This window comes from Hyla sarda, chromosome 4 (assembly GCF_029499605.1).
Source record: "Hyla sarda isolate aHylSar1 chromosome 4, aHylSar1.hap1, whole genome shotgun sequence".
Taxonomy (NCBI): Eukaryota; Metazoa; Chordata; class Amphibia; order Anura; family Hylidae; genus Hyla; species Hyla sarda.
The window spans coordinates 322,370,266-322,398,201 of NC_079192.1; the positions used below are offsets into that span (position 1 = coordinate 322,370,266).

General features: G+C 43.9%; 1 protein-coding gene across 3 annotated transcripts in view; it reads right to left on the reverse strand.

Moving 5' to 3' along the window:
• The window catches only part of SEPTIN8 (septin 8), a 109,475-nt gene extending 87,975 nt beyond the window's left edge, over window positions 1–21,500 (reverse strand). The window contains exon 1 of one of the 3 annotated variants that reach the window (XM_056574947.1): window positions 21,203–21,500. In XM_056574947.1, the coding sequence (XP_056430922.1) occupies window positions 21,203–21,232 (30 nt within the window). In that variant the 5' untranslated portion in view covers window positions 21,233–21,500. The remainder of the gene's footprint in view (window positions 1–21,202) is intronic. The other 2 variants (XM_056574946.1, XM_056574948.1) reach the window with 2 other exon arrangements.
• Between the last annotated feature and the right edge of the window lie 6,436 nt (window positions 21,501–27,936).

The window sequence follows — 27,936 nt, forward strand, 5'->3', positions numbered from 1 at the left end:
ACCAGATAAATGTAGGCAACATTAAAGGGGTACTCCGGTGAAAACCTTTTTTCTTTTAAATCAACAGGTGGCAGAAAGTTAAACATATTTGTAACTTACTTCTATTAAAAAATCTTAATCCTTCCAGTACTTATTAGCTGCTGAATGCTACAGAGGAAATTCCTTTCTTTTTGGAACACTGATGACATCACGAGCACAGTGCTCTCTGCTGACATCTCTGTCCATTTTAGCAACCATGCATAGCAGATGTACGCTAAGGGCAGCATGGTGGCTCAGTGGTTAGCACTGCTGCCTTGTAAGGCTGGGGACTTGGGTTCAAATCCCACTAAGGACAACAATAAATATAGCGATATTATTATTATAATTACGTCATCAGAGAGAACTGTGCTCGTGATGTCATCAGAGAGCATTCCAAAAAGTAAAGAATTTCATCTGGAGTATTCAGCAGCTAATAAGTACAGGAAGGATTAAGGTTTTTTAATAGAAGCAATTTACAAATATGTTTAACTTTCTGCCACCAGTTGATTTAAAAAAAAAGGTTTTCACCGGAGTACCCCTTTAATGCCAAAGAGATAAAAAGTGTTCCAAAATACCTAGACAGACTATGGATAACATAGATCCAAAAAAAGATGTCAGACTGTACTACATGGTTAGAAGATCAAAGTATCTGGTGTGGAGACCAAATATGTGCCATTTCATAAACTGAGGAATTTTCAGAGGAAATGAAGCTTTGTTATTCCGTCGCCCGCCCAGCCCCAGCCACAAGCTCCCCCAGTCATGTTTAAAATGTTATTAAAGAAATAATCGAAATGTCAGTCATGAGGACAAGCAATGTGAGCCACGAAGAAAGAACAAGAAAATTCAAGTTGACATCTCCCCCTAGATCGTGCTCAATACCCCACTGGATGAAAGGACGATTATATAATGCTACACTACTTAGAGGAATAGAGCACTAACCTCAAGTAGCTACTACAATGTATAGGAGAACAAGATGAATAAACAGGTGCACCTTTAGGTGGTGCCCTCCTCAAGGTGGAAACTGAGGGGTGTCAATAGGTACACTACACCATGTAGGCTGGATGTACAAACACTTAAAGGTCAACTCCACCCCTAGATATCTTATCCCCTATCCAAAGGATAGGGGATAAGATGTCTGATCGCTGGGGTCCCACCCCTGGGGACTCCCGAGATCTCTCCTGCAGCATTACCTGACATCTGCTGCACGGAGTGAACATGGAGTTTTGTCTTGGGTAAGACAAAGGAAATCCGTAGAGCAATATAACTTATACCCTATCTGAAATACAGGGGATAAGTTAGAGATTGGGGGGGGGGCCCAAGCACTCGGACCTGGACGGGGTCACAGCAGTCTGCAGGAAGTGCAGTGTCGTCCCTAGCAGAAAGCTACGGCAGGCACACCCCCTCCATGTATTTCTATGGGATACAAGGACGGGGGGAGTATAGGCCATTGCATCACGCGGGGATGGCCCCTTTCCAGCATACTGCCGTCGCCCCGTACAAGAGATCACGAGGGGCCCCAGTGCTCGGATCCACGCGATCTATAACTTATCCCCTATCCTTCGGATAGGGGATAAGTTATATTGCACTACAGATGTCCATTAATTGAAGGGTCTGGTATGGAGCATAAATCTTTTCAGGGGTCTGGTGTGGTGCCCCACCAATCAGTAGAAGACTTGTCACTGAATGATTGGAGCAAACTGCATGCTTGGCCTTTTGTTGCCTATGAGGCTTTTTTTTGCTGAGCTTAAATGGGCACCGTCATGAAAAAAAATATATATATTTTTTTAAACATATACTAGAGCAGGTAAACTAAATTAGAATTGTAATTTACTCCCTGTAAAAAAAATTATTATTTTTAATGTTACTCTCATGGTATTATAAATCTGCCCACTAGATGTCTCCTTTCTGGTTCAGACCACATTCCGTCTGCTCAAAAGCACAGACTTCGGTCTCCTGGCAGGAGACCAAACTCAGGAAGTGAAGTCTGGCCATAGGCAATGAATAGCACTCTGTTTCATACACAGAGAGCGATTGCTATTCACTGCCTATGGCCAGACTGCACTTCCTGGGTCTGGCCTCCTGCCAGTCCAGCAGGAGACCAAAGTTTGTGGCCTGGACCAGAAGGGAGACCCCTAGTGATAGGATTTATAATGCCATGAAAGTGACAAATACATTTTTTTTTACAAATCTTATTTATTTTACCTGCTCAAATCATATGCAAAATAAATAAATAATTTTAATGACCGTGCCCATTTAACACTTGGCATGAAAACGGAGCACTTTCATGAATGTACTGTGTTTTCCATTCATTCTGGAATGCTATTTCACTCTTATCTACTGATCGTGATGGGTAGGAGCATAGCATGTTAAGATGGGAACACTCTTTAATTTCACTCTTTACAAAATGTCTTAATAAAATCTACAAAGCCAGCCTAAAAAAAATAAATAAATAAAAATATATATATAAAAATTTTTTTTTTTTTTTTTTTTTTTTAACATGCAGCCCATGCATTTTAACCACAAAATAACCTACATCATGTAGACCTACACTTATTAAGTGCAATCCTGGTATGTTCTAAAGAATCCATAACATTCCTTTAAGTGCTTTAACCGTCTGCCTGCTGAAAAGCGATGTATAAGCTGGAAAACCTGAGTATGTGGGCAGGGACCTTTCGGCGCAGAGCTCAGTAAGGTGGTGCCATCTGGAGAGTGTGAACTATGTTGTGCATCTGGAGAGTGTGAACTATGCTGGGGTGTGACTTATGCTCAATACATGACATGAGTGGAAGGAACGTGCAAGATTGAGAAAATACATATAAACTGACCCTTCCAGTTGGACCCACATTGTGTGCTGGGAAGGTGTGTATGGGACACAGGGCATTTCCCCTGCAGCAATATAAAGCACCACACAACCAGTATTGAAACCAATAGGCATGTGTGTAGGGCACAGACATGACTGGTCCACAAGGCTATTTCTACATTGCCTTCTTATCTGGCTTGAGGTGACATAGAGGGGCGAGACTGTTGACCAGCAGACCTCTCTATATAATCCCATAAAGAACTATACACACTGGAGAGGTGTAGAATTTTTGCCTCGAAATTAACAAAACAAAACAAAACAAAAAAAAATAAACATTTAACAATACCGGACTGTCAGATCACCCCAACTATTACGTGTTCTGGTGTCCATTCAGTACAGTACTAGGAGGTGAAGCCTGACACATGACAAATGGGCAGGTAGTCTCTGCAGGAAATCTGAAGTGTTCTGGCAGGCTTATCCTACCAACAACAGATGTCTACTCTCAGATAAGAAACCTTTCTGGTTCATTGTAAGCCCATTAATCAGTCTGGCCAGAGATTGCTGGCAACACAGCACTGTACATAGGAGCTTAGGCTGCGTTCACACGGCCGTCTAGACCCGTCCCGTTCTTCTCCAGTCAAAAGTAAGAACGGACTTTAAAAAATAAAATAAATAAAAAAGGACAATAAAGGATGTTATCCGTTTGGATCCATTATTGTTCAGTTAATAAAGAAAAAAAATGTTTTTTTGTTCTGAGCATGCTCAGAAGTAAAAACGAAATAAAAAAAACGGATGCAAACGGATGACATTAAAGGCTCATCCGTTTTCCATAGACTTCAATGTTAAATTTATTGTATCTGTTTATTGTATGCACGTGCCATTTTTTCTGCCGTCAAAAAAACGGAAAGGAGTGCAGACGGGAACAAACGGATGTCAACGGATTGAAAAAAAAAATCCCATTGACATGAATGGCATTTTTTTTATTTTTTAACCGGTTTTAATCGGTTTACAGCCTGCAAGAACGGAACCGAAATGGGGATAAAAAAAAAAAAAAATCTACGGGGACAGACGGCCGCGTGAAGGCACCCGTCAAACCGCAGCTGGGCTTCAGAAATAGTATAAATTCTGTGGATGTTAGTGGTGTGCATGTGGAATGCCAGGATGCTCCTCCAATGTCTAGTGCCCCGTATACCCTATGTTTCCCTCTCACCAGAGTCTACACAGACTGGAACAAAAGAGACTGATAAAACAAATGTCATACATCTTGTTTATGTCTGCAACTTCTTGGCAAGGATCCCACGCATGATTTCATTATATTGGGTGCTGGGTGGCTGCCACTTCAGAATTATTCCTTACGTCAACACAGTCCATGGCATTAAAGGAGAACTACACACAAGAAAACAAAAAGACTCCTGCACTCACCGCAACCACAGATGTCTCACGGCTCGACCCCGGAACCCTCCGTGGACGGGATGACAGGGCTGGCGTGGGGCGCTCAGAGGTGACTGCCGGCGGTTACCGCCGGCAGTCACCTCTGAGCGCCCAACGCCAGCCCTGTCATCCCGTCCACGGAGGGTTCCGAGGTCGAGCCGTGAGACATCTGTGGTTTTGGTGAGTGCGGGAGTCTTTTTGTATTCTGCACAGTTTATTGTTCTAAGTTGTATCTTCGATATTTATCCCAGCACCTCCGAGATTCTCACTATTCTGAGGACCCGTTATGTTAACCCGTGTCTCTCCAGTGGTGGTTCATTGGTGGACGGTGGCAGTGCTGCTTCATATTTCCTTTGGGCTGTATGAACTACACACAAGGCCTACACGTGTACGCATGTAGGAGGACTGTGCTCCCCAGTATCACTCCACCCTTGACACTTAAAACATAAGAGGTGACCTTGCAGGATGAGCAGGTTTCTTGCAGAATGCAGTCATTCTGGTTACACATCAGCAGATGCAGCTAGACCACAAGACCTCAAGTCAATTCTACGGAAGACAGCCACTCAATAATATACATCACTAAATATATATCCTTCTGAAAAAGCTTATAATAGGAATATTGTAGCCGCTGTAGTGACACCCACTATTAACACTTCAAGAGCACAGACATCCATTACAATATCTGTAATTACCTGTATTACACAGTGGTTCGGGCATGTTTACACAGTGGATACTTCTGTCAGATTTGTATTTTTTATCTTGTAGGTTTTGTTAAAGTTTTGGTTGAAAATTCTGCTCCATTTGACATCCTTATTTACATGACTTTTTATTTATTTTCACTTTATTTTATTTTTACTTTATATGACTTTATTTTAATTTCAAATTCTCAACATCCTATGAACTAAAGCATGGATTCCTGTTGGAAAAGGCATGTGCGATGAGGGTGAATTCACATGGATTTTAATAAGGAAAAATTCTCAACATCCCACCATTATATTAAATTATCAAAAAATAAACTTAAAATACCCTCATCACACACACCTTTGTACAGTTTCTAAATACATCCCTAGTTATGAGGGTTTATAACTTGTTTGAAAATTTAGGTTAGACTTAAAAATGGTCTGGATTTAAAGAGGTATTCCAGGCCAAAACTTTTTTTTTTATATCTCAACTGGCTCCGGAAAGTTAAACAGATTTGTAAATTACTTCTATTGAAAAATCTTAATCCTTCCAATAGTTATTAGCTTCTGAAGTTGAGTTTTTGTTTTCTGTCTAACTGCTCTCTGATGACTCACGTCTCGGGAGCTGTGCAGTTCCTATGGGGATATTCTCCCATCATGCACAGCTCCCGGGACGTGACATCATCATTGAGCAGTTAGACAGAAAACTTCAGAAGCTAATAACTATTGGAAGGATTAAGATTTTTTAATAGAAGTAATTTACAAATCTGTTTAACTTTCCGGAGCCAGTTGATATATAAAAAAAAGGTTTTACCTGGAATACCCCTTTAAAGAGGTTCTCTGGGTAACGAAATCCATAGCCCATCTTTTCTCCCTTTAGTGCCAACAGCTGGGAGGTGGGCAGCCTTCGCTAACCAGACAGTGAATCTCTGTTGCTCAAAGCAGGAGGGTGGGGGCTTCTCTCAGAGAGGGAGCTGGACCACAAAGCAGAGCTGCAATGTTTCCTGGGAAATCTAGTATCTATGAAGCAAGGAGAGGGACGGATGGCAAAGAATATCAAGCAGCCAAAGAAGACCACAGGAGTCATGCATATCAGGCAGGATCATATACAGGAAACATATCCAAGTAGTGTGGTGTTTTTTTTTTTTTTTTTTGTATAGTTAGTCCCTGGAGCACCCCTTTAATTTTACTATCAGGTTATTCAGTCAGAGGGTGTATTAGACAAACAAAAGCCTCTATGAAAAACATCCCCTGACTGTATAATGCACCCATCACCTGATGTGAACTCCCATTATTAAAATTAGGTTCTCTCCCATCTGACATTCCCTGAATTGTCACACAAAATTATAAACCCCAATATCTCAAAGAAAGGAGGGTGTATGAAGAAACTGTAAGAAAAAAAAAAAAAAAACAATGTGTGATCAGAGCACCCCAAACTTATCGCCAACAATGAGGACAACTTTTCAATCTGCAAAAGTATTTCCTAAAAGTATTGCATGTCATCAGTCACATGCTGTTCATGGGGCTGGGTTACTGAACAGAGCCAAAAAGTTCTTGCACCAATGTATGAACCTGCATACAAAGTAACCAAAGCAGTGTTACCAATGGTTCAACTATAACATATGGTACAATTCAGGCTGGGCTGGAATGAGCGGAAGAGAAATCGGCTATAGGCCAGTGTTTCCCAACCAGGGTGCCTCCAGTGGTTGCAAAACTACAATTCCCAGCATGCCCGGACAGCTTTTGGCTATCCGAGCATGTTGGGAGTCATAATTTTGCAATAGCTGGAGGCACCCTGGTTAGGAAACACTGCCATAGTGAGATGACAGCATTACAGAATATGTCGTTTTCATCATATACCTGAATGAACAGACGCGCCCGTCCTCAGGAGTAAAGTAGAAAAACAACACTGCTTGCTTAGAGCTGGGATATTAGTAACAGATGCTATTTTCAGGCACGTGTCGTAATGTCTGTTTGATGGAAGCAAGTGAATACAGAACAAGGTGTTACCTATGTTATCCCCAAGTACAATTCAGCTGCAATGACTAAACTAACTTTGTGGTAAGCCAACTGCAAAATGAATGAGGGTGAAAACAAAAGATATTTCAAGAGTACTTGAAAAAAAAAAGCAGATATGTAAGAGGCGATTCCAGTGCCAAGGATTGTGGCTGCCCGGGCACTTTGATCTAGGTCCAGGAACTGACTGCAATGTGCTTTTTAGGATATGATATGGACTCACGATAGAGCTGTCAGATTGTCAATGGGCAGGCAAGTTATGGTTCTTAACATAATCTCAACTTGTCATATACAGTATATACCTGAGTATAAGCTGCGTTTTTCAGCACGATTTTTCGTGCTGAAAACGCCGCCCTCGGCTTATACTCGAGTGAACTCTCCGCCTGTCAATCCCTTCTCAGTGGTCTTCAACCTGCGGACCTCCAGATGCTGCAAAACTACATCTCCCAGCATGCCCGGACAGCCATCGGCTGTCCGGGCATGCTGGGAGTTGTAGTTTTGAAACATCTGGAGGTCCGTAGGTTGAAGACCACTGCGGCCTCCATCATCCAGACCGCCTTTAGTTTTCTACTCACCTCCCCTCGGTGGGAAGAAAGGGCGAGTTGGTCCGGCCCATCTATGCTCCAGGGACCGTATGGTGGGGAGGGTTAGTCGTTCCGGGCTATCTTCACCGGCCGGCCCCGGACTAGTGACGTTGCCTTGACGACGACCCACAAGGACGTCCTTGCGCATGAACATTCCTGTGTGTCCCTCTCAAGGCAATGTCACTAGTCCAGGGCCGGCCCGGAGCGGAGAAGGGGGCCTCCCGGTGAATATAGTCAGTCCGGAACGACTAACCCTCCCCACCGGATGGTCCCTGCAGCATAGATGGCCCGGACAAGCTCACCGTTCCTTCCCACCGAGGGGAGGGGAGTAGAAAACTAAAGGGGGGGGGGTCTGGATGATGACGAAGGCCGCAGTGGTCTTCAACCTGCAGACCTCCAGATGTTTCAAAACTACAACTCCCAGCATGCCCGGACTTGCTGGGAGTTGTCGTTTTGCAACATCTGGAGGTCCGCAGGTTGAAGACCACTGATGATGGGATTGACAGGCGGTCATGATGAAGGTGGGGGGGGGGATGATGACAGGGTGATGATGACATTGGGGGGGGGGGGGGGAAATGATGCATTTCCCACCCTAGGCTTATAGTCGAGTCAATAACTTTTCCTGGGTTTTTGGGGTGAAATTAGGGTCCTCAGCTTATACTAGAGTATATACGGTAGATGGAAATACCGTATTGTGAATTTATTATTATGGATATAAAAAATCAAAAACCTTCTATATGTAATTTCAACATGCTTAGTGGCATTCATGATCCATAGAAGTCCATGAAAAAACAAGCACTGCACAGTATACGTTAACACGGACCTGACAGAAACCACCTAAATAGGGGGCTATGGGACACTATTGGCTTCCATCAGGGATGGAGGTCTATGGATAGGTTTGCTGTATGTGTCAGGATATTTAACAAAAAATACGACAGAGGAACAGCACAAATACAGTTCAAAAACCGCTAATGCTCAGTTCACATTTGTGTTGTTCATTTCTATAGTTCTGCTTCAATATATGTGCAGAACGAAAAAAAATAAAAATTAACTGCAGTGAGTTAAAGGGGTTCTCCGCTGCTCAGCGTTTGGAACAAACTGTCCCGAATGCTGGAGCTGGGAGCTCATGACATCATTGCCCTGCCCCCTCATGACATCCCTCCCCGCCCCCTCAAAGCAAGTCTATGGGAGGGGGCGTGACGGCTGTCACGCCCCCTCCCATAGACTTGCATTGAGGGGGCAGGGCGTGACATCATGAGGTGGTGGGGCTCCCTTTGCCGGCTCCAGCGTTTGGAACAGTTTGTTCCAAAAGCCGAGCAGCGGAGTACCCCTTTAATTCCGTTTCAGTTATAGTGACCGTCATTTTAACAGGCACTGTAAATTGGTTTTATTTTCCTTCTCTCTGTAAAGGTGGGACTAGCATCCAGCAATGATATGATTTTAAACTACACCAATCTATTTTTTTCCAGAAAAAAAAACTGGGATAGGAACAGAGATATACGGAGATATAGAAGGTCTGGTTCCCTCCAATTCCTACACAGGCCAACAAAATCAAGCAGTGCAGGGTACACCAGTCTGCGTAGTGCAGGCCACCAATGCCAAACACACCATAACCGACTAGTGGAAGAACAGAGACTGCTTCACATTTATGGTATACAAGCCTAGCTGTCAACTAATGAAACATTTCAACTCTGTTTTATGACACCAGCTTAGAAAGAAAATCTGTACATTCAGGTACAAATAAAATCCAGCACATGTTGAGCATAACAAATAAAATCCTGCACATGCTGAGCATATGCTTCCTTGCTCTTGAATGAGACAAAAAAAGACATTCAGGAATCTAAATTCCTCAGCCATTAGTAATTTCTTGAGGGGTTGCTCAAGATCTTTGGAGACCTTCAAAAGGAGCAGTATCAGCTACAGATAAGGGACATACTTATGGAGGGAAATAATTAAATACTTGCACCTAAAACAAGCCACTTAAGAGTGTGTCAATTCCAGAAATCCAGCACTGCAATATGTATGGTAAGAAATCATGACTGTGTACTCAGTAAGGGTACGTTCCCACACGGCGTATTTTGCTGCGTATTTGCTGCGTATTTGGTGCTGCGTATTTTCCTACCCATTGACTTCAACAGAGAAAATAAAATACGCAGCAGCAAATACGCCGTGTGGGAATGTACCCTAAGGGTGCATGCACACCACATTTATGCAATACAGTTTCCGTCACAGGTTTTTGATGAAAAACGTATTACTCAAAACCGGACTAAACTGTATCAAAACGTGTGTACAAATTGCAATCCGTATACGGTTTGAAAAATGATGTCCGGTTGCAGCAGTTTTTTTAATAATAAAGCTTCACTTGTTTGCTTGAAATTCCAAGAAAAATAAACTGTGCAAAGTCAAAAACCGTATGGTGAAAACCGGATGGAACCATACGCACATACGGTTCTCTACGGCTCCCATTGACTTCCATGACAAAAAAAAAAAAAACTTATACAGTTTAACACAGTTTTTCACCCAGGCCAAAAAAGGTGGTAGACTACGGTTTTGGGAACGGGTAAAAAACTGACAAAACCGTATAAGATGTAAAACGGACTAAACCGGATGATTCGTTTGACATACGGTTTATAATGTTAAAGGAGATGTCCAGTGCTCACTTTTCTTATTTTATCCGTTCCGGGCTGAAAAATAAAAGAAAGACATTTTCTCTTACCTGCCTAGGCTCCCCCGGTGCTTCAGTACAGGTGTTCGGTCCCCGGGCTGTATTCTTCTTACTTCCTGTTAGCCTGGCACGTCACAAGGAGCTTCAACCTATCACCGGCCACAGCGATGTCCCGCCTCGGCCAGTGATAGGATGAAGCTCCGTGTGACGTGCCGGGCTAACAGGAAGTAAGAAGAATACAGCCCAGGGACCGAACGCCTGTACCGGAGCACCGGGGGAGCATAGGCAGGCAAGAGAAAGCTTATTTTCTATTTTTTTGCATCCCGGAACGGATACAATAAGAAAAGTGAGCACCGGACATGTCCTTTAAGTTAATGCATATGGTTCCGTATGGTTTTTAACTTGAAACCGTATACGGGAACTGTATAGCAAAAACGTGGTGTGCTGCACCCTAAGACGGGTGCAGTCAACAAGATCAAGACAGCAACCGTAAAAGAAGAATTTCCGTAGACAACAGAAAACATCCCAAGTAGTCAGCTACTCAGCAGCAAGTGACTACCTGGCTCCTGGGATTTCTTCAGCTCTGTGGTAAGAAATATTTATTCTGGAACCGAGTCTCCTGCTATGGAATGTACACATTTCTACAATGTTCACAGGAATGTGCGTGTGCAAAAGAGGGGGGGAGCTTTACTCCACATTTCTACTGTGTAAATTAATCTTTACCATGAATACAAGCTCTATCGAGCATGACCTATAAAATCATGGCTCTAGGCAAAGTTGTTCAGAAGAAGAAATTCAATTTACCGTGTAAGCAAGGGGCTAAAATGACACAAATTACACCAAGACCATGTGAGCGCCAGTCACCAAGACCAATATGTTCAATGCAACACCCACCATGGTAACTGGAAAATGAAATAATATCACACAAAATTTCATTAACACATTATCAACGTCAATAAAGTGTTCTTGTGAACTCTATCTGGTCCTCGAGGAACTGTAGTTCTAACAAATAAGACTGCTGTCAGCTGATCTATTTAGGCCAACAGATATTTCCTTTGATCCCCCAAATGCACATGTACGCTTGGGCTCAGCCAAGTGCGTGTGCGTTCAATGAAGTGTGCGGTGGGGGGAGGGGATCATCAGCTACTTATCCCCCATTTGCTTTTGTTTTTTTTGGTTCCCTAGATCGTAGTTCAGGTAGCATTCGACTGCACAGTTAAAACAACCTTCCCCTTTGAAAGGATGTGGGGGGGGGGGGGAGCGACACACACCTCCTCCAGGAACATTTGTAAGTACTTCAAAGAAGAAGCCATAAAAAGAAAATGTTTATATGTACTAGGCAGATACGTTGTTTAAGACATCAAAAGAAAATAACCTACAAGTTTAAATCGGCATTTATGAGTCCCCAGGGAGGGCAGTCTAACATATAAAGTCCTGTACTCACCTACTGCTGATCTTCCACCTGTGCCATTCCCCAGCAGTTCCTCTTCTCGTCCTGAAATGCCTGCTAACCTCCCACTCTCAGGTCTCCCATGCATCATGGTGACCACTAAATGTCCTGGGGCTGTTTGGTCTGGTATCTAGGTCTTCTTCTGGGATTGTCAGTGCACGGTATAGCGTAATGTGATCAAGCTAGAAATCTATGGGTGATTTGTTGTTTTAACGTATGGCTTGGTTACCAAAAACATCTTCGCTGGTTCAGTGAAAGGTTGAGTGAAATCACTAGGGCATGGGTTGCTTTTGTCAAGGACGCTGAATTCTTAGATACAATGGATGTCTGGCTCCTGGGGCTTATCCCTGATGAAGGATTAGCAAATATCAGGAAGGAACAAGACACAATCCACTGTATCCGCCACTTGGAACACTCCAATATTGCAGATCTGTCCTTTCAGAACATACATCTATTTGAAACCAGGTTGTAAGGTCTTTGGCATAGCCTGGCACAGATTGCTTATTTGGGTAAACAGTAAAAAGAGATTACAATAGCTGAATCCTGATAAGTGATCCTTGTACCTCAGCCACCACATTATTATGTTAGATCTGTTGCCTAATCACATCCACCAGTTCCCATTAAACAAGGACTTGTACAGACTACAGAACAACCTGGTGACAGAGAAGTCATTGTTGTTAAAGGAAGACTGTAAAATAAAGCATGCAGAAGAACAAGTACATCTGGCGGGTGCACAGAGCGGAGAGCCAGCTCCAGATCACTGCCAGCACATACAAGGCTACTATAGTATGAACTTTACATGACTGGTGGAGGCAATGCCCACTCCTACTCAAACCATACACAACACAGCGTAATGCAGCCACATGTCTGGCCGTGGAGTCTCCATAGCAGCAGGCACTCTCCATGCAGGTAAAAAAAAATAAAAACATGACATGTAGCCTCTCCTGACATGTCTGTTTAAAGGGGTATTCCGGTGAAATTTTCTCTTTTTTTTTCTTTAAATCAACTGGCGATAGAAAGTTAATCCTTTTAGTACTTATCAGCTGTTGTATACTACACAGGAAGTGCTTTTCTTTTTGAGTTTCTTTTCTGTCTGACCACAGTGCTCTCTGCTGACACCTCTGTCCATGTCAGGAACTGTCCAGAGTAGGAGAAAATCCCCATAGCAAACCTCTCCTGCTCTGGACAGTTCCTGACATGGACAGAGGTGTCAGCAGAGAGCACTGAGGCCAGACAGAAAGGAAATTCAAAAATAAAATAATGCACATCAGGGCAATTTCCATTATAAAAAGAACCTCCACATTTTACCTTAGAAGAAACTACATCCCATCCTCCCATCTATTTCATACATTTTCAAGTCAACAAGCTTAGGAGCCAATTTGGACTAAGGGATGTATTAGGCGGCCCAAGCTGACCTGTAAATGGGCCCTGATCTGTCAGATGGATGGAGCTAGCAGCCACTGGCCACACATCCCCTATTACATGTACAGTCAACGGCCAAGAATTTATTGGCGGGTCAAAAAAGAACCAGCTGATTGCTGCCCATTTTACACAGATCGGTATTGGCCTGTTCAGCTGATAATCCCCCGGTGGGACAGGAGAACCTGTGTGTACCCTAAGGGGGTGTCCAGGCATCAGATGTGGAGAATAGCAACTGCATTCTGGGTGTTTGGCTTGCAGAGGAAACCATCCAATTAGGGATCGACCTATATCGTTTTTTTAGGGCCGATACCCATAATCGGTGGAGGTTAGGGCGGATAGCCGATAACTTATACCGATATTCCGGTATAAGTTATCGGCTATTTGTCCCCCGCGACACCGCTGCAGATCATTGATTTAAAGCGGGCGCTTTAAATCAATGCACTGCGGTGGCTTTTGCGGTGCCATAGACCGCCGCCGCCACCCGCTTCTCTCCCCCTGCCTGTCCGGGGGTCCTGAGACCTATCACCGCCACCGCTTCCCCCACCGCGCCGCACCTAGGGGTGCCTCCAGCTGTTGCAAAACTACTACTCCCAGCAGCCGTTGGCTGTCCGGGCATGCTGGGAGTTGTAGTTTTGCAACTGCTGGAGGGCCTACTGTAGGTATAGTATATTATACAGACCCCTGTCCATCCCAGAACCCTGACTCACCTTCCCAGTTGCTGCAGGGACCGTCCGGGGAGGGTGGTCCGGGCCATCCATCCTTCCTGTAGTGTCCGGCGGCATTCCGGGTGGAGGGTGAACCGGTCCGGGCTGTCCTTCTGGTCCGGGGATCCTCTTCTCCACTCCGGGCAGGCTCCGGCCTAGTACACTGCATAGACACCGCTGCGCAGCGACGCACCTGACGTCACGGCGTAGCGGCGTCTATGCAGCGTACTAGGCCGGAGCCTGCCCGGAGTGGAGAAGAGCACCCGCGGAGAAGAAGGACAGCCCGGACCGGTTCACCCTCCACCCAGAATGCCGCTGGACACTACAGGAAGGATGGATGGCCCGGACCACCCCCATTATGGGTAAGTTTAAATTTTTTTTATTGACTCGGAGGGTGGGGGAGGGGCCCGACCGGTATGGGCAAAAATCCATACCGTGGGATCCGGTTCATACCGGTATTCCGCCCAGCACTACGGTGGGGGGTGCGACGCGGTGGGTCGGGGGGGGGGGCGGTCGCGGTGCGTGGGGCATTATCGGCAAGGTAATTGCCGATACCGATAATGCCCAAAATCGTGTTTATCGGCCGATAATATCGGCCATACCGATAATCGGTCGATCCCTACATCCAATGCCCAGTGGGACAATACCCACAGGTTCCATTCACTAAAATAAAACCCGTGTGCGATACTTGAAGGGCATTGGGTGCTTGCCCCACCCACTGTCTGCTTAGCGTGCCGCAGCGTCACTCAATGCCTACTGTCAGATCAGCGGAGAGAGTATACCAGAACAACCCCTTTATGTATAAGGCTGCTTTCACATAAGTATAATATAGATGCATTTATGTGCCCACAATACAGACGCAAGTCCCAGCTCAAACTCAAGTCTGATGACCAGAAATGAAAGCATTACCCAGCATTAGGATCCTATAAAATCGGACTCTAGACCTGCAGTTGGGTCCAGACTTGCATATGTATTACTTTCATGTAAAAACAGCCTCAGGCTATCACACGTTATAAAACAGGAGCAAAAAAAATAGATGTGCATTTCAAGGCAGAAACGCTTTATTCATTAACAAGTGCTTTTTGGAATGCTATTTCAAGAGCATCTTATTTGTAAAAAATATGACATGCAAAATAAAATGATTGGATCTAAGAAACGTTTAAATTCATTATGGACATAAAACGTGACTTATGAATGCAATATTTAAAATATACACGCGTGACTATATGGTTGGATTTACACCTAGAAACCAGTCAATTGTGAATTCCCCCTAAATGGCCAGTGGGGCTGTATGACCTCTCACCTGCCATAAAGCATCTAACTTGTCAGAAGTGGCCTGTCTTTCCCACTTAGGGTATTGTTCACACTGCGGAATCTCCACCATGAGATATTCCGGTACAGAGATTCCGTCTGAGCAGCCGCCGATGAAGTTCTTCAGAACTAGGTCCGCGTGGACCATCACTATTGACGGCAGTGCAGTCCGTGCAAAATTCCGAAAAAAGAAAATATTCATTCTTTCAGTGTGTGAATTTCTGAGCAGAATTCCTCATCGCAATACAGGGCAGAGATTCCATAGTGTGAACATACCCTTATAGAGACCATATAGCAGCAATCCGCCTGATGCCCCCTAATACCATCTAAAAGATGTTGATGCATTATGCCATGCTTATACATCGGGAGGCATCTGCAAAAATGTGCAGCACAACCCTGCGCTATATACATGCACTTATGGATGTCTTTATGGAAAATAGGGATGTCCCGATACCGATACTGGTATCGGGACCGATACTGGACATTTGTATGAGTACTTGTACTCGTGAAAGTGTCCCCGATACCTAATCTGATACTTGCCGGCGGGACCCCCGTTGGCAGGTATCACGGAGGTGCCGAACTATGTAGCACGCCCAGCACCTGAGCACGTGTCATAGCCGGGACCTGTGGCTGATGCCGATCGTCACCGATTGCGGTGATGTCCGCCATTAACCCTATAAACGCAGCAATCAACTTTGAAGTTCTGAAGTTAACTGCCGGTTAGCTCAGGAATGCTGATGGGGATCACCGCAGTAAAAATCAGCTGTGAGGACGGCCAGAGGTCCCTTACCGTGCTCTGTGCTCTCCAATTGTTGCTCTTTTACTGCTGCTAGTCTTGACAGGCAGTAGTAAAGGAGCGCCGATAACTGATCAATGCTATGATATGGCATATCATTGATCAGTGTATGCAATCTACAGATTGCATGTTAAAAGAAGTGAAAAAAGTTAAAATAACATTAAAAAAATAAATAAGTGTTGAATCCCCCCTTTAAATAAAATAAAATCATATATATGATACAAACAAGGTGGAACCGCTCAACACTCCTACGTCTGCTGCACGTCCTTGTGCCACGGACACCGGTACCGCTCCCGGTTCAGTAGAGACCACAAAAGAAGACGTCCGGCACTCAGGGAACAGCAGGTAAAACTTATGTATGGCTTTATTCAGAAGGCAATTGGCAGGACAAGATCTGACGCGTTTCGCACACTCAGGTGCTTAGTCGTAGATAGCGACTATCTACGACTAAGCACCTGAGTGTGCGAAACGCGTCAGATCTTGTCCTGCCAATTGCCTTCTGAATAAAGCCATACATAAGTTTTACCTGCTATTCTCTGAGTGTCGGATGCCTTCTTTTGTGTGTGTATATATATATATATATATATATATATATATATATATATATATATATATATATAGAGCCCTTCCTCAAATAAAAAAATAAAACACCCCTTTTTCCTATAAAAAAAATAAAAATAAACCCTGTCACATGACATGGAAAAAAAAAAAAGGAACAGTAATTGGTATCGGCAGGTACTCAAAATTAAATTAAAAAAAAATAAAAAGCGTTGGTACTCTGTCTTAAAAAAAATGGTATCGGGACATCCCTAATGGAAAATAGAATTGCGGTAGCGCACGTGAAAACCATAAAATAATTCTAGGAACTACGGAGACTTTCCTTGAGGACTGCGCAGTGATCAAATACCAGAAGACGGTCGACCACCAAAACTCCAGACTCCAGATAAATACCATTTAATAGCTTTTGTTACCGAAATCCCCAAGTCATGTGCAACAGGCAACACATCCAGTGTGCAAAACCCACTAGTGCTGAGCAAAGCAGGGTTAAGATTACCCGGGCAGGAACACACAAAAGGCGGCAGAGTTCAGAGCCACTGTCAAACAGCTGGCAGGCACATGAAGGGGGAAGGTCAATGTCACATGGGTAGCGAGACACCCAGAGATCCAGATTAATGCTAGTCTCTGCGTTAACCCTTCACACTCATCATTGATACAGAATGTACAATGCAAAGTGTCCTCATACTCTTCCAGAGATGGGCAAAAATAGAGTAGCCAGACCAGTGTTTCCTCAACCAGTGTGCTGTTGCAAAACTACAACTCCCAGCATGCCCGGACAGCCAACGGCTGTCCGGGCATGCTGGGAGTTGTAGTTTTGCAACAGCTAGAGGCATCATGGTTGGGAAACACTTTGACCAGACAATGGGGGGGGGGGGGGGAGATCTATCAAAACCTGTCCAGAAGAAAAGTTGCCCAGTTGCCCATAGCAACCAATCAGATCGCTTCTTTCATTTTGCAGAGGCCTTGTTAAAAATGAAAGAAGCGATCTGATTGGTTGCTATGGGCAACTGGGCAACTTTTCCTCTGGATAGTTTTTAAGAAATCTCCCCCAAGAAGAACTGAATTACACCCCCAAAACATTATATGGCAGTAAATGTCTAGTTAGCGTGGCTATTTCAGTGTTCCATCTCCAGCTGTTGCAAAACCATCCCACCATGATGGGAGTTGTAGTTTTGCAACAGCTGGAAAATACAGAGCTGCCCAGTCCAGGATCACCAATCACTTTTTAGGAAATAGGGCTGTTAAAGGGGTATTCCAGGCCAAAAAATTGTTTTATATATCAACTGGCTCCGGAAAGTTAAACAGATTTGTAAATTACTTCTATTAAAAAAATCTTAATCCTTCCAATAGTTATTAGCTTCTGAAGTTGAGTTGTTGTTTTCTGTCTAACTGCTCTCTGATGACTCACGTCCCGGGAGCTGTGCAGCTCCTATGGGGATATTCTCTCATCATGCCCAGCTCCCGGGACGTGACATCATCATTGAGCAGTTAAACAGAAAACTTCAGAAGCCAATAACTATTGGAAGGATTAAGATTTTTTTAATAGAAGTAATTTACAAATCTGTTTAACTTTCCGGAGCCAGTTGATATATAAAAAAAAGTTTTTGCCTGGAATACCCCGTTAAAGCCAGACTGCCCCCTTAAAAGGAGTTATCCAGGAATAGAAAAAACAGAGCTAATTTCTTTCAAAAACAGCCCCAAGTATGTCCCCAGGTTGGGTGTGGTATTACAACTTTGCTCCATCCACTTCAAATGGAGATAAGCTGCAGAAACTACTCCCAACCTGGAGACAGACGGGGAGCAGTTTTTGAAAGACATTAGCTCTGTTTTTCTATTGCTGGATAACCCTTTTAAAGGGGTACTCCGGTGGAAAACTTTTATTATTATTATTATTTTTTTTTTTTTTATCAACTGGTGCCAGAAAGTTAAACAGATTTGTAATTTATTTCTATTAAAAAAAATCTTAATCCTTCCAGCACTTATTAGCTGCTGAATACTACAGAGGAAATTCTTTTCTTTTTGGAACACAGAGCTCTCTGCTGACATCATGATTAGAGATGAGCGAACTTACACTAAATTCGATTCGTCACGAACTTCTCGGCTCGGCAGTTGATGACTTATCCTGCGTAAATTAGTTCAGCCTTCAGGTGCTCCGGTGGGCTGGAAAAGGTGGGTACATTCCTAGGAAAGAGTCTCCTAGGACTGTATCCACCTTTTCCAGCCCACCGGAGCACCTGAAAGCTGAACTAATTTATGCAGGAAGAGTCATCAACTGTCGAGCGGAGAAGTTCGTGACGAATCAAATTTTGTGTAAGTTCGCTCATCTCTAATCATGACCACAGTGCTCTCTGCTGACATCTCTGTCCATTTTAGGAACTGTAGTAATATATGTTTTCTATGGGGATTTTCTCCTACTCTGGACAGGTCTTAAAAATGGACAGAGGTGTCAGCAGAGAGCACTGTGCTCGTGATTCAGCAGAGAGCTCTGTGTTCCAAAAAGAAAATAATTTCCTCTGTAGTATTCAGCAGCTAATAAGTACTTGAAGGATTAAGATTTTTTAATAGAAGTCATTTACAAATATTTAACTTTCTGGCACCATAAAAAAAAAAAAAAAAAAAAAAAGGTTTTCCACCAGAGTACCCCTTTAAGGATCAGTATTAAAAAAATAAAAAAAAACTGACATATCCAAGAGTTGAGTTTTTGCTGGTATTTAGCCAATAAATATGCCCACTGCCAACAAATAACACCCAACCAATCAAGAGTATTAACCAATTATTTCTCCCGACAACCTAATCTTACAAGACGCCTTAAAGGAGCTCTCCGCTTTTGACAATAACTACAGGTTAGTAGGGTCTCTTAACAATAGGTTGATCACACAATAAGTGATCAGCTTGAAATCAGTTGGGAAACCTGCAAATTAGCATCTAGCTTCCCTGCAGCGCCACCACAGGAGAAATAAAGCATTGCACAAATCAACATGATGTCTGTATTGCAGCCCAGGACAGGTCCTCAAGAGAGGTGCTCTTTGTTATCACAAAAGTTGGGGACCCACTTTGTCAGCTCTTAAGGTGCCCTATTCTGAAGCGGCCCTATCCCACCAAAACTGGCAAGTTCGGCTGGCTGTATAAGGCAGTGTTTCCTAATCAGTGACTAAGAACCGCACGGTTCGAAACGCGTCGGCGTTTCCGCTTGTTTTTATTCTTCACATTTTGGGTATCATTTTAATATGATTTAATAAATTTTGGATTTTACGATTTGCTAAATAGTTTTTTTGTACCATTTGCTTTTTTGGATACTTTCCTAATCAGTGAGCCTCCAGCTGTTGCAAAACTACAACTCCCAGCATGCCCGGACAGCCAAAGGCTGTCCGGGCATGCTGGGAGTTGTAGTTTTGCAACAGCTGAGGCACACTGGTTGGGAAACAACTAGTCTAAGGTGGCCTCTTTCTCCACCAACAGATCTCATTAAAAAGAATGATCTGACCCAAGAAAGAATGATAAGCCAGAGCTGTCTGGCTGCGGCTTACCCCTTCCCATAGGGGAAACACGAAGGTTCGGCCACACAAAACGTTCACTTGTAAGGAGAGGTCGGGAAAGATAACTATCAGTCAAACAAATGTTCGGCCGACACTTATTAAAAATGTATGGCCGCTAAAGTGTGTCATGTACTTTGCTTTTCTACTTACATAAAGCTGTTGCTTTTCATCCATTTATCTGGGGCGACGGTTTCTCTAGCTTTGTAAGTCAACTGCAAAAAACACTTACGCACCAGTTTTGCGCACACAAAAAAATAAATAAAAAATATTTAAAAAAACGAAATATTAAATTTTTTTTAAATGGATCAGAAAACCTTTTCCAAAGCAGACATGCAACATCTTGACAATAAGGGGAGCGCAGGGCTGTGCAGAGTATAGAGGGATCGTACCAGAAACCACAACACCCCCCTAGGTGCAACCATACTAAAAACTATTCCTCCTATAGTCTCTATGAAGTCAGAAAATACATTTTTTGGACCCTGGACAACCCCTCTAAGAAAAAAAAAAACGTACTCACCGCTGCTCAATCTTTACCTAAATACAGTATAAAGGGTCTGCATCTGGGCAACAAGAACACATCCAAAACACAAAACAACAAAAATACAAAACAGATACTAAAAAAGAAATACAAAAAAAAAATTCATAAAATTCAACACAAAAATACAAAACAGATACTAAAACAGAAATACAAAAAAAATTCATAAAATTCAACACAAAAATACAAAACAGATACTAAAACAGAAATACAAAAAAAATTCATAAAATTCAACACAAAAATACAAAACAGAAATACAAAACAAACAAAAAAGTAAAATTAAAAACAAAAAATAAAATAAAAAGTACAGAAGAAAAAAAATACTAAAAACAGAAATACAAAAACACAAAACAAAAAATAAATAAAATTCAACACAAAATACAAAAAATAAAGTACAGAAGAAAAAAATATATACAAATCAATGGGTTAATGTCAGTGCCATTCAAACTGCCCAAATGTCACACCATGGTGCCCCAGCGTGGAGGAGGGGGGTCTTTTAACCCCTTCATTACACACAATACATGGACAAGTGCGGATGTGGCCACTAGAAGCCCCCTCTGCCAGCTGTGCCAGCCTCTGCACTGAGCCGGTGATCGCCCAGGACATAACTTGCACCGGTGATGGAAAGTTTGGCAGTGCCGGTGCCCGTGTGGTGCCAGGCGGTGGTGTGTGCCCCCTCTCTGCCCCTGTACTCACAGTTGCCCTCTCTACATCAGTCGCGGCCATGCTGGCGTGCTCTCTAGATCCTGCCGGCCGTCTCCCGAGCTGCTGTCGTCTGAATTGATGCAATCGCAGCTCCTGGCTCTCAATGGGATCCAATATGGCCACTGTACTTCCTGGAAACTCCCCTCTGCATTACAGAGTCGCTGTCACCTCCCACGGGCCTGTAGAGGGCGCAGCGAGGACCTGGCCTCACAACGAGCCTTTGGGCGGCAGCGGGGAATTACACGGAATACCCTGCCAGGGCCCGGCGCCGCCCTCTGCCCGCAAAGCATGCTGGGTGTTGTAGTCTCCCCCAGAGAGCTGCTGCTGTCACTGTGCTGAGAGATGGGGTCGTGTAATGTGCAGAACGGGCCGTATACATACACGTATAGCGCTATAGTGGGCTATGGGGACAGGGACTTAGATTGACAGCTGGACGCGGGGATGTTCGAATGACAGGCTACTTTGGCGCCCTCTATCAGTATGTTAAGGACATGACAGCTGGAAATAAATAACGTGTATGAAGCAAAAAAACGTCTTATTTACCTCCGTTCACACACGGTATTTATCCGTATATTTAGGCTAGGTTCATACTGCGTTTTCACTTTCCATCACAGGTACCAGTGACATTAAAAATGAGATGCTGAAGTATACTGTGGGGGTGAGCGGCAGGTGCCATTCATTTCAATAGCCCCAACAAAGTTAGGCAGGGTTCACACCACGTTTTTCAAATACGGTTACCGTATACGGTTTTCCGCTAAAAAACGTATGGCAAAAACCGTGTACAACCGTATGACTGCAAATTAAAACGTATACGGTTTTTCCCCGTGTACGGTTCCAAAACGTATGTACGGTTCTATCCGTTTGCATCCGTTTTTGCCAGCGGTTTTTCTATTTTGTTGGAGGGGTGGGATGTCTGGGATGAATTCTAGAAAGATCTGCGCATGTGTCAACTCCAAAAACGGTTTAGAAAAACCGTGTGCAACCGTATTCTGAAATTCTGTGAACCGCATATGGTTTTCCAACCGGAGGCAAAAACGTGGTCTACAGCATTTTTGCCTACGGTTGAAAAATCTGCAAAACCGTATCCGAGGCAAAACGGATGCAACCGTACACAACATTTGGAATAAGGTTTAAAATGCATTCTCTATGCATACGGTTTTGGATACGGTCGTATACGTTTTTTGCAGAAAACTGTATACGGTAACCGTATTTGAAAAACGTGTTGTGAACCCAGCCTAAGGCTGCATTCACATCTCGTTTTTGCAATACGGGTCCCGTATCCCGTTTCTGTACAAAAAAACATATTTGTCTCCAAACCGGACCGAAAAGTATACAACCGTATAGGCCTCCTCACGTTTTTAAACCATATATAGTTTGAAAACGGATGCCCGTTTGCATACGTTTTAATACGTTTTCCTTGAAAAAAATCGGATACGGTTTTATGTTTGTCAATATTTTAAATAAAGTTCTTTTTATTGAATTTCCCCAAAAAAAAAGAAAAAAAATGAAAAAACGTATTGTGCAAACCGGATGTAACCGGATGCACATACGGTTTCATACGGTTACCTTAGAACTCCATTTTAAAATAACCGTATACAGGTTGGATACGGTTTTTGACCGGGACACAAAACCGTAGTAGACTACGGTTTGGTGTACCGTTAAAAACCGTATGAAACCGTAAATGATGCAAAATGTACACAACCTGATGCTACGGTTGGCATACGGTTTACAATGAAATGTCTATATATATACGGTTTGCAATACGGTTCGATACGGTTTTGTCAATGAAACCGGATACGGCAACCGTATTGCAAAAACAAGATGTGAATGATTTTCAATCACTTTAAAAAAAAAAGAAAACCGTATGGCAAAAAAACGGATGGAACCGTATGGGAAAAAGTAAACCGTATGCGTTTTTAAACCGTATACTGTTTTTAAAAGTGCATACAGTTCCGTACGTTTTTATAAAAAAAATATATACAGTGGTCCCTCAACATACGATGGTAATTCGTTCCAAACGACCCATCGTTTGTCGAATCCATCGTATGTTGAGGGATCCGTGCAATGTAAAAAGTGCATTTAATACTCACCTGTCCCCGCCGCTCCGGACCGCGTCCTCACCGCTCCCGATGCTGTCCCGCTGCTCCGGTGTCTTCTTCGCGATCCTCCGGCGTTTTCCACATCTTCTGCAGGGTCCGGGCCTCGCTTTCTGGTGACGTTATTACGCTGCTGCGCCGGCGTGGCGCCTGCAGAAGATGCGGAAGACACCGGAGGATCGCGAAGTGGACCCGGAGCAGCAGGGATAGGTAAGTGAACCTGTCCGGGATGCTTAAACTGCTATCCGACAGCAGCTTAAGCATTTTGCGCTGTCGGATAGCAGTTAATGCGATGGCCCCGACATATAAAAGCATCGTATGTCGATGCTGACATCAACATGCGATGGCCTCTGAGAGGCCATCGTATGTCGATTTTATCATATGTCGGGGCCATCGCATGTCGGGGGGTTACTGTACGTTTTTGAAAATGTCCATTTTTAATGGGAGGGGTGGGGTATTGGGTGGGGACTTTAGGATGCAAATGCGCATGTGCAAAGTAAAAAAAACGTATACAGTTTCCTGTATGGAACCGTATACATGTGCGTTTCCCATTGACGTCCATGTTAAAAAAAAAAGTATGCGGTTGCAGTCCGGTTTTTAAACCAGAGTCAAAACCGTAGTCGACCACGGTTTGAGGTCCGGTGGAAAACCGCATACAGGGCAAAAGTTAGCCGACCGGAGTCAACGTTTCACTCCAGTCGGCTCATTGAAATGAATTACATACGGGTGGCATATGGCAAGGATACGGGAGCACAAGGTTTTAGCTCCCCCCCCCCAGCCTCATGCGGTCCCGTATTGGTAAAAACATGATGTGAACCCAGCCTTACAGCTGGTATTGCAGTATTTCCCAGCCAGTGTGCTGGCTTCGGCGGTCCGGGCAAGCTGGCAGTTGTTTTGCAACCGCTGGAGGAACACTGGTTGGGAAGCGCTATGCTATTGTAACAAGGCTTGATAGCGCTTTGCTATTGAGGGTAGGAATACACTATGTTCTGGGAGCAGCACACCCCATTCATTTCTGCTGCTGCGAGAGAGTCACCCATAGTTGCTCCATTCGGGACATATGCTCAATTTTAAGCTACTCATGACAGGGCCTGTTGCGCTTTAAAAATAGCACACACGTCCGGAAAGGAGTTACTACGTGACTCCTTTCGGCCATAGAATTGAATGGGGTCTTCTGCACCCCTTAACAGCATATGTCAGCATCCTGTTTTCGGCGGGAGGCCGACGGATAAGATTAAGGAGGGCCAAAACGTAGTGGAGGAGATTTATCAAAACCTGCAAAGGAAAAGCTGCCCAGTTGCCCATAGCAACCAATCAGATCGCTTCTTTTATTTTGAAGAGGCCTTGATTAAAAATAAAAGAAGCAATCTAATTGGTTGCTATGGGCAACTTTTCCTCTGGACAGGTTTCGATAAATCTCCCCCAGTGTGTTTAATTAGCGTATGTGACCTTGTGAGTCACCAGGTCATTTCATATGAGCAATGGAAATTAATGGCACCCGCTGCTCTCCGCTACAGTATATGTTGGAGAACAGATACCTATGATGGAGAGTAAAGATGCGTTGTGAACCCGGCAAAACCAGTAATAGCCACAAAGCACATAAAAATGTGTATATTTTTCCATTAGGCTAGGTTTCCACTTTTTTTTTTTTTTTTTTGCAAAAACGCCAATAAAAATGCCCATTCTGCCGCATGGCATTTTTTTTTGTGTGAAAAAACACTGCGGCCAGATGTTAGCTGCAAGTCAATAGTTAACTGCAAAATGCCATATCCACTTAGCATTTTTCAGTTTGGCATTTTTTTTATCCTTTTTGCGTTTTTGGGCTTCTTGACAGTTTTTAAAAAACTACTGCTTGTTGAAACTTTGGCATTTTCCTCCCATAGAAGCCATGTGGGTTTTATCTTTGGTGTTTTTGCATAAAAATGTAGTGTGTGTGTGTTTTTCACTTTTTTTTAAATAAATGTATTAGGTAGTACTACTCACAGCATGGAACACACTGTTCCATGATGGGAGAAGTAGTACCTGCACTAATTGACAGATCGCCCCAGGTCCGTTGCGATCCTTCTGTATAATATATAGATGCTGCCGGCCGTCCTTCTATGGTCCCCTGCACAGCCGTATATATAGGCTGGGGAGGGCCAGTAACAATGGTCCTCGCCCACCCTGGTAACGTCAGGCTGTTGCTGCTTGGTTGATATCTGGCTGAGAATAAAATTACGGGGAACCTCATGCATTTTTTCATAAATAAATTAAAAAAAACGCATAGGGTTCCCTGTATTTTTATTCTCAGCCAGATACCAACCAAGCAGCAACAGCCTGACGTTACCAGGGTGGGTTAGGACCATTGTTAGTGGCCCTCCACAGCCTAAATAACACCAGACTGTTACCGCCTAGGCCCAGGAGCGCCATTTTTAACGCTCCGGGCCTGTTGGTACTGGCTCTTCCCGGCACCCCTGTGGCGGTGGGTACCGGGGTAATAATTGGGCATTAGCGCTAGCTGTTTTTGGGGCTAATGCTAAGCCCCGGCTTAATAATGGATTCCGTCTATCAGACAGTTTTTACTACTAAGCCTGAAAATTCAATAAAAATATTTAAAAAAACACAACACATTAGAAATTTTATTTTATTTTAAAAAACACTCCCCCACAGCCCTCATTAACCATTTTATTAAAAGAAAAAAAAATCCAGCTCATCTGCCGTAATCCATCGAATCCACTGTAATCCTCTGCATACACGGATCTGAAATGAGAAGAAAAAAAACAGGGAGCCTCCAATTGGTGCCAAACTACAACTCCCAGCATGCCCAGACAGCCTTTGGCTATCTGGGCATGCTGGGAGTAGTAGTTTAGCAACAGCTGGAGTCTCCCTGTCTGTGAGGACACTGGCAGAAAGGTCTGTTCACATTATACAAAACGGATAATGTGAACAGAGTTTCAGACCCTTACCAGCCTGGCTCCCGTCTGTAACTCCGCCCCTAAGGATGTCATCACTAGGGGGAGGAGCTACACGGACCCAGCCGGGACAGGAGCAAGGGAGGTAAGTGGATGTCTGCTTCTGTATACACTATATACAGCTACCTATAGATAGCTGTATATTCTGTATACTGCCCAAAGGTGCGATAGGAGCAGGGAGTCCTGTCAGCATAGTGATGGGATTCCTGGCTCCTGTATTGTATACACGGGTACCCTAGGCACCCCTGTATACTATACGGCTGGAGGTGGTGAGTAGTGATGCTATACATCACTCCTCACCACCTTACACTCTGTGGATCGGGCGCTCAGCATCCGACCCACCAGGGCCGTTTGAAGGAATTTGGGGGCCCCAAGCAAAATAGACATGGAGGGCTCCCCCTTATGCACGCAAAGCCTACAGGAACCACAGCATAGCCATACAGTTTAAGTTCACCCACACTTTATATAAATAATAAAAGTAGGTTCACAGTGCAATTTTCATGCACATTAAATGCAACAGCAGTATTTGCACTGTGCAAATACTGCTGTTGCATTTAATGTGCATGAAATTTGAACATTTTGAACAAATGAACATTTGCAAAAAACACCACTGTACCATACAAATTGTATGGTACAGTGGTGTTTTTTTTGCAAATGTTTAATGTATATTGGATACAATCCAATATACAGTGGTCCCTCAAGTTACAATATTAATTGGTTCCTGGACAATCATTGTATGTTGAAACCATTGTATGTTGGGACCATAACTCTATGGAAACCTGATAATTGGTTCTGAAGCCCCAAAATGTCATCCAAAAATAGGAAAAGGTGAGGATTAAAGGACAAATAAGTAGATAACTAATATAGATAAAGCAAATCCTTACATATAAAAGTAAGAAAGATCTGCTGGGAGCTGTAAATCCCTGTCTGTCAGTTATTTCCCATCCAGAGTGCCTCCAGCTGTTGCAAAACTACAACTCCCAGCATGACTGGACAGCCAAAGGCTGTCCAGGCATGCTGGGAGTTGTAGGTTTGCAACAGCTGGAGGGACCCTGGTTTGGACAAACTGGTCTATATAGAGGACAGGAGCTTCTTCAGGGTCCTGTACAGTACACACGAAATGTAGCCGCCCTCACCTGGTGTCCAAAAGGAGCAGCTAACCCTGGCACAGATAGAGTGTAGAACATGTAATACCTCACTGTACTGTAGGGGGTGCTACCGGACACCAGTCAGTGCATACACTTCAGTAATACAGGTAAAGAGTACAGAACATGTAATACCTCCCTGTACTGTAGGGGGCGCTACCAGACACCAGTCAGTGCATACACTTCAGTAATACAGGTAAAGAGTACAGAACATGTAATACCTCCCTGTATTGTAGGGGGCAACACCAGATAGCCAGTCAGTGCATACGGTATGGGGGACACTACCTGCCTACTGGGGGGGGGGGGGTTAATCTGGGGGTAGTACATGCCTGCTGGGGGGGGGGAGGGTTAATCTGGGGGTAGTACATGCCTGCTGGGGGAGGGGGGTTAATCTGGGGGTACTACCTTCCTACTGGGGATGAGGGGGTTAATTTTGGGGTACTACCTACCCCCAGTAGGAAGGTTGTACCCCCAGATTAACCCCCCCCCCTTGTAGACAGGCAGTACCCCCCCCCTCCCTTGTAGGAAGGCAG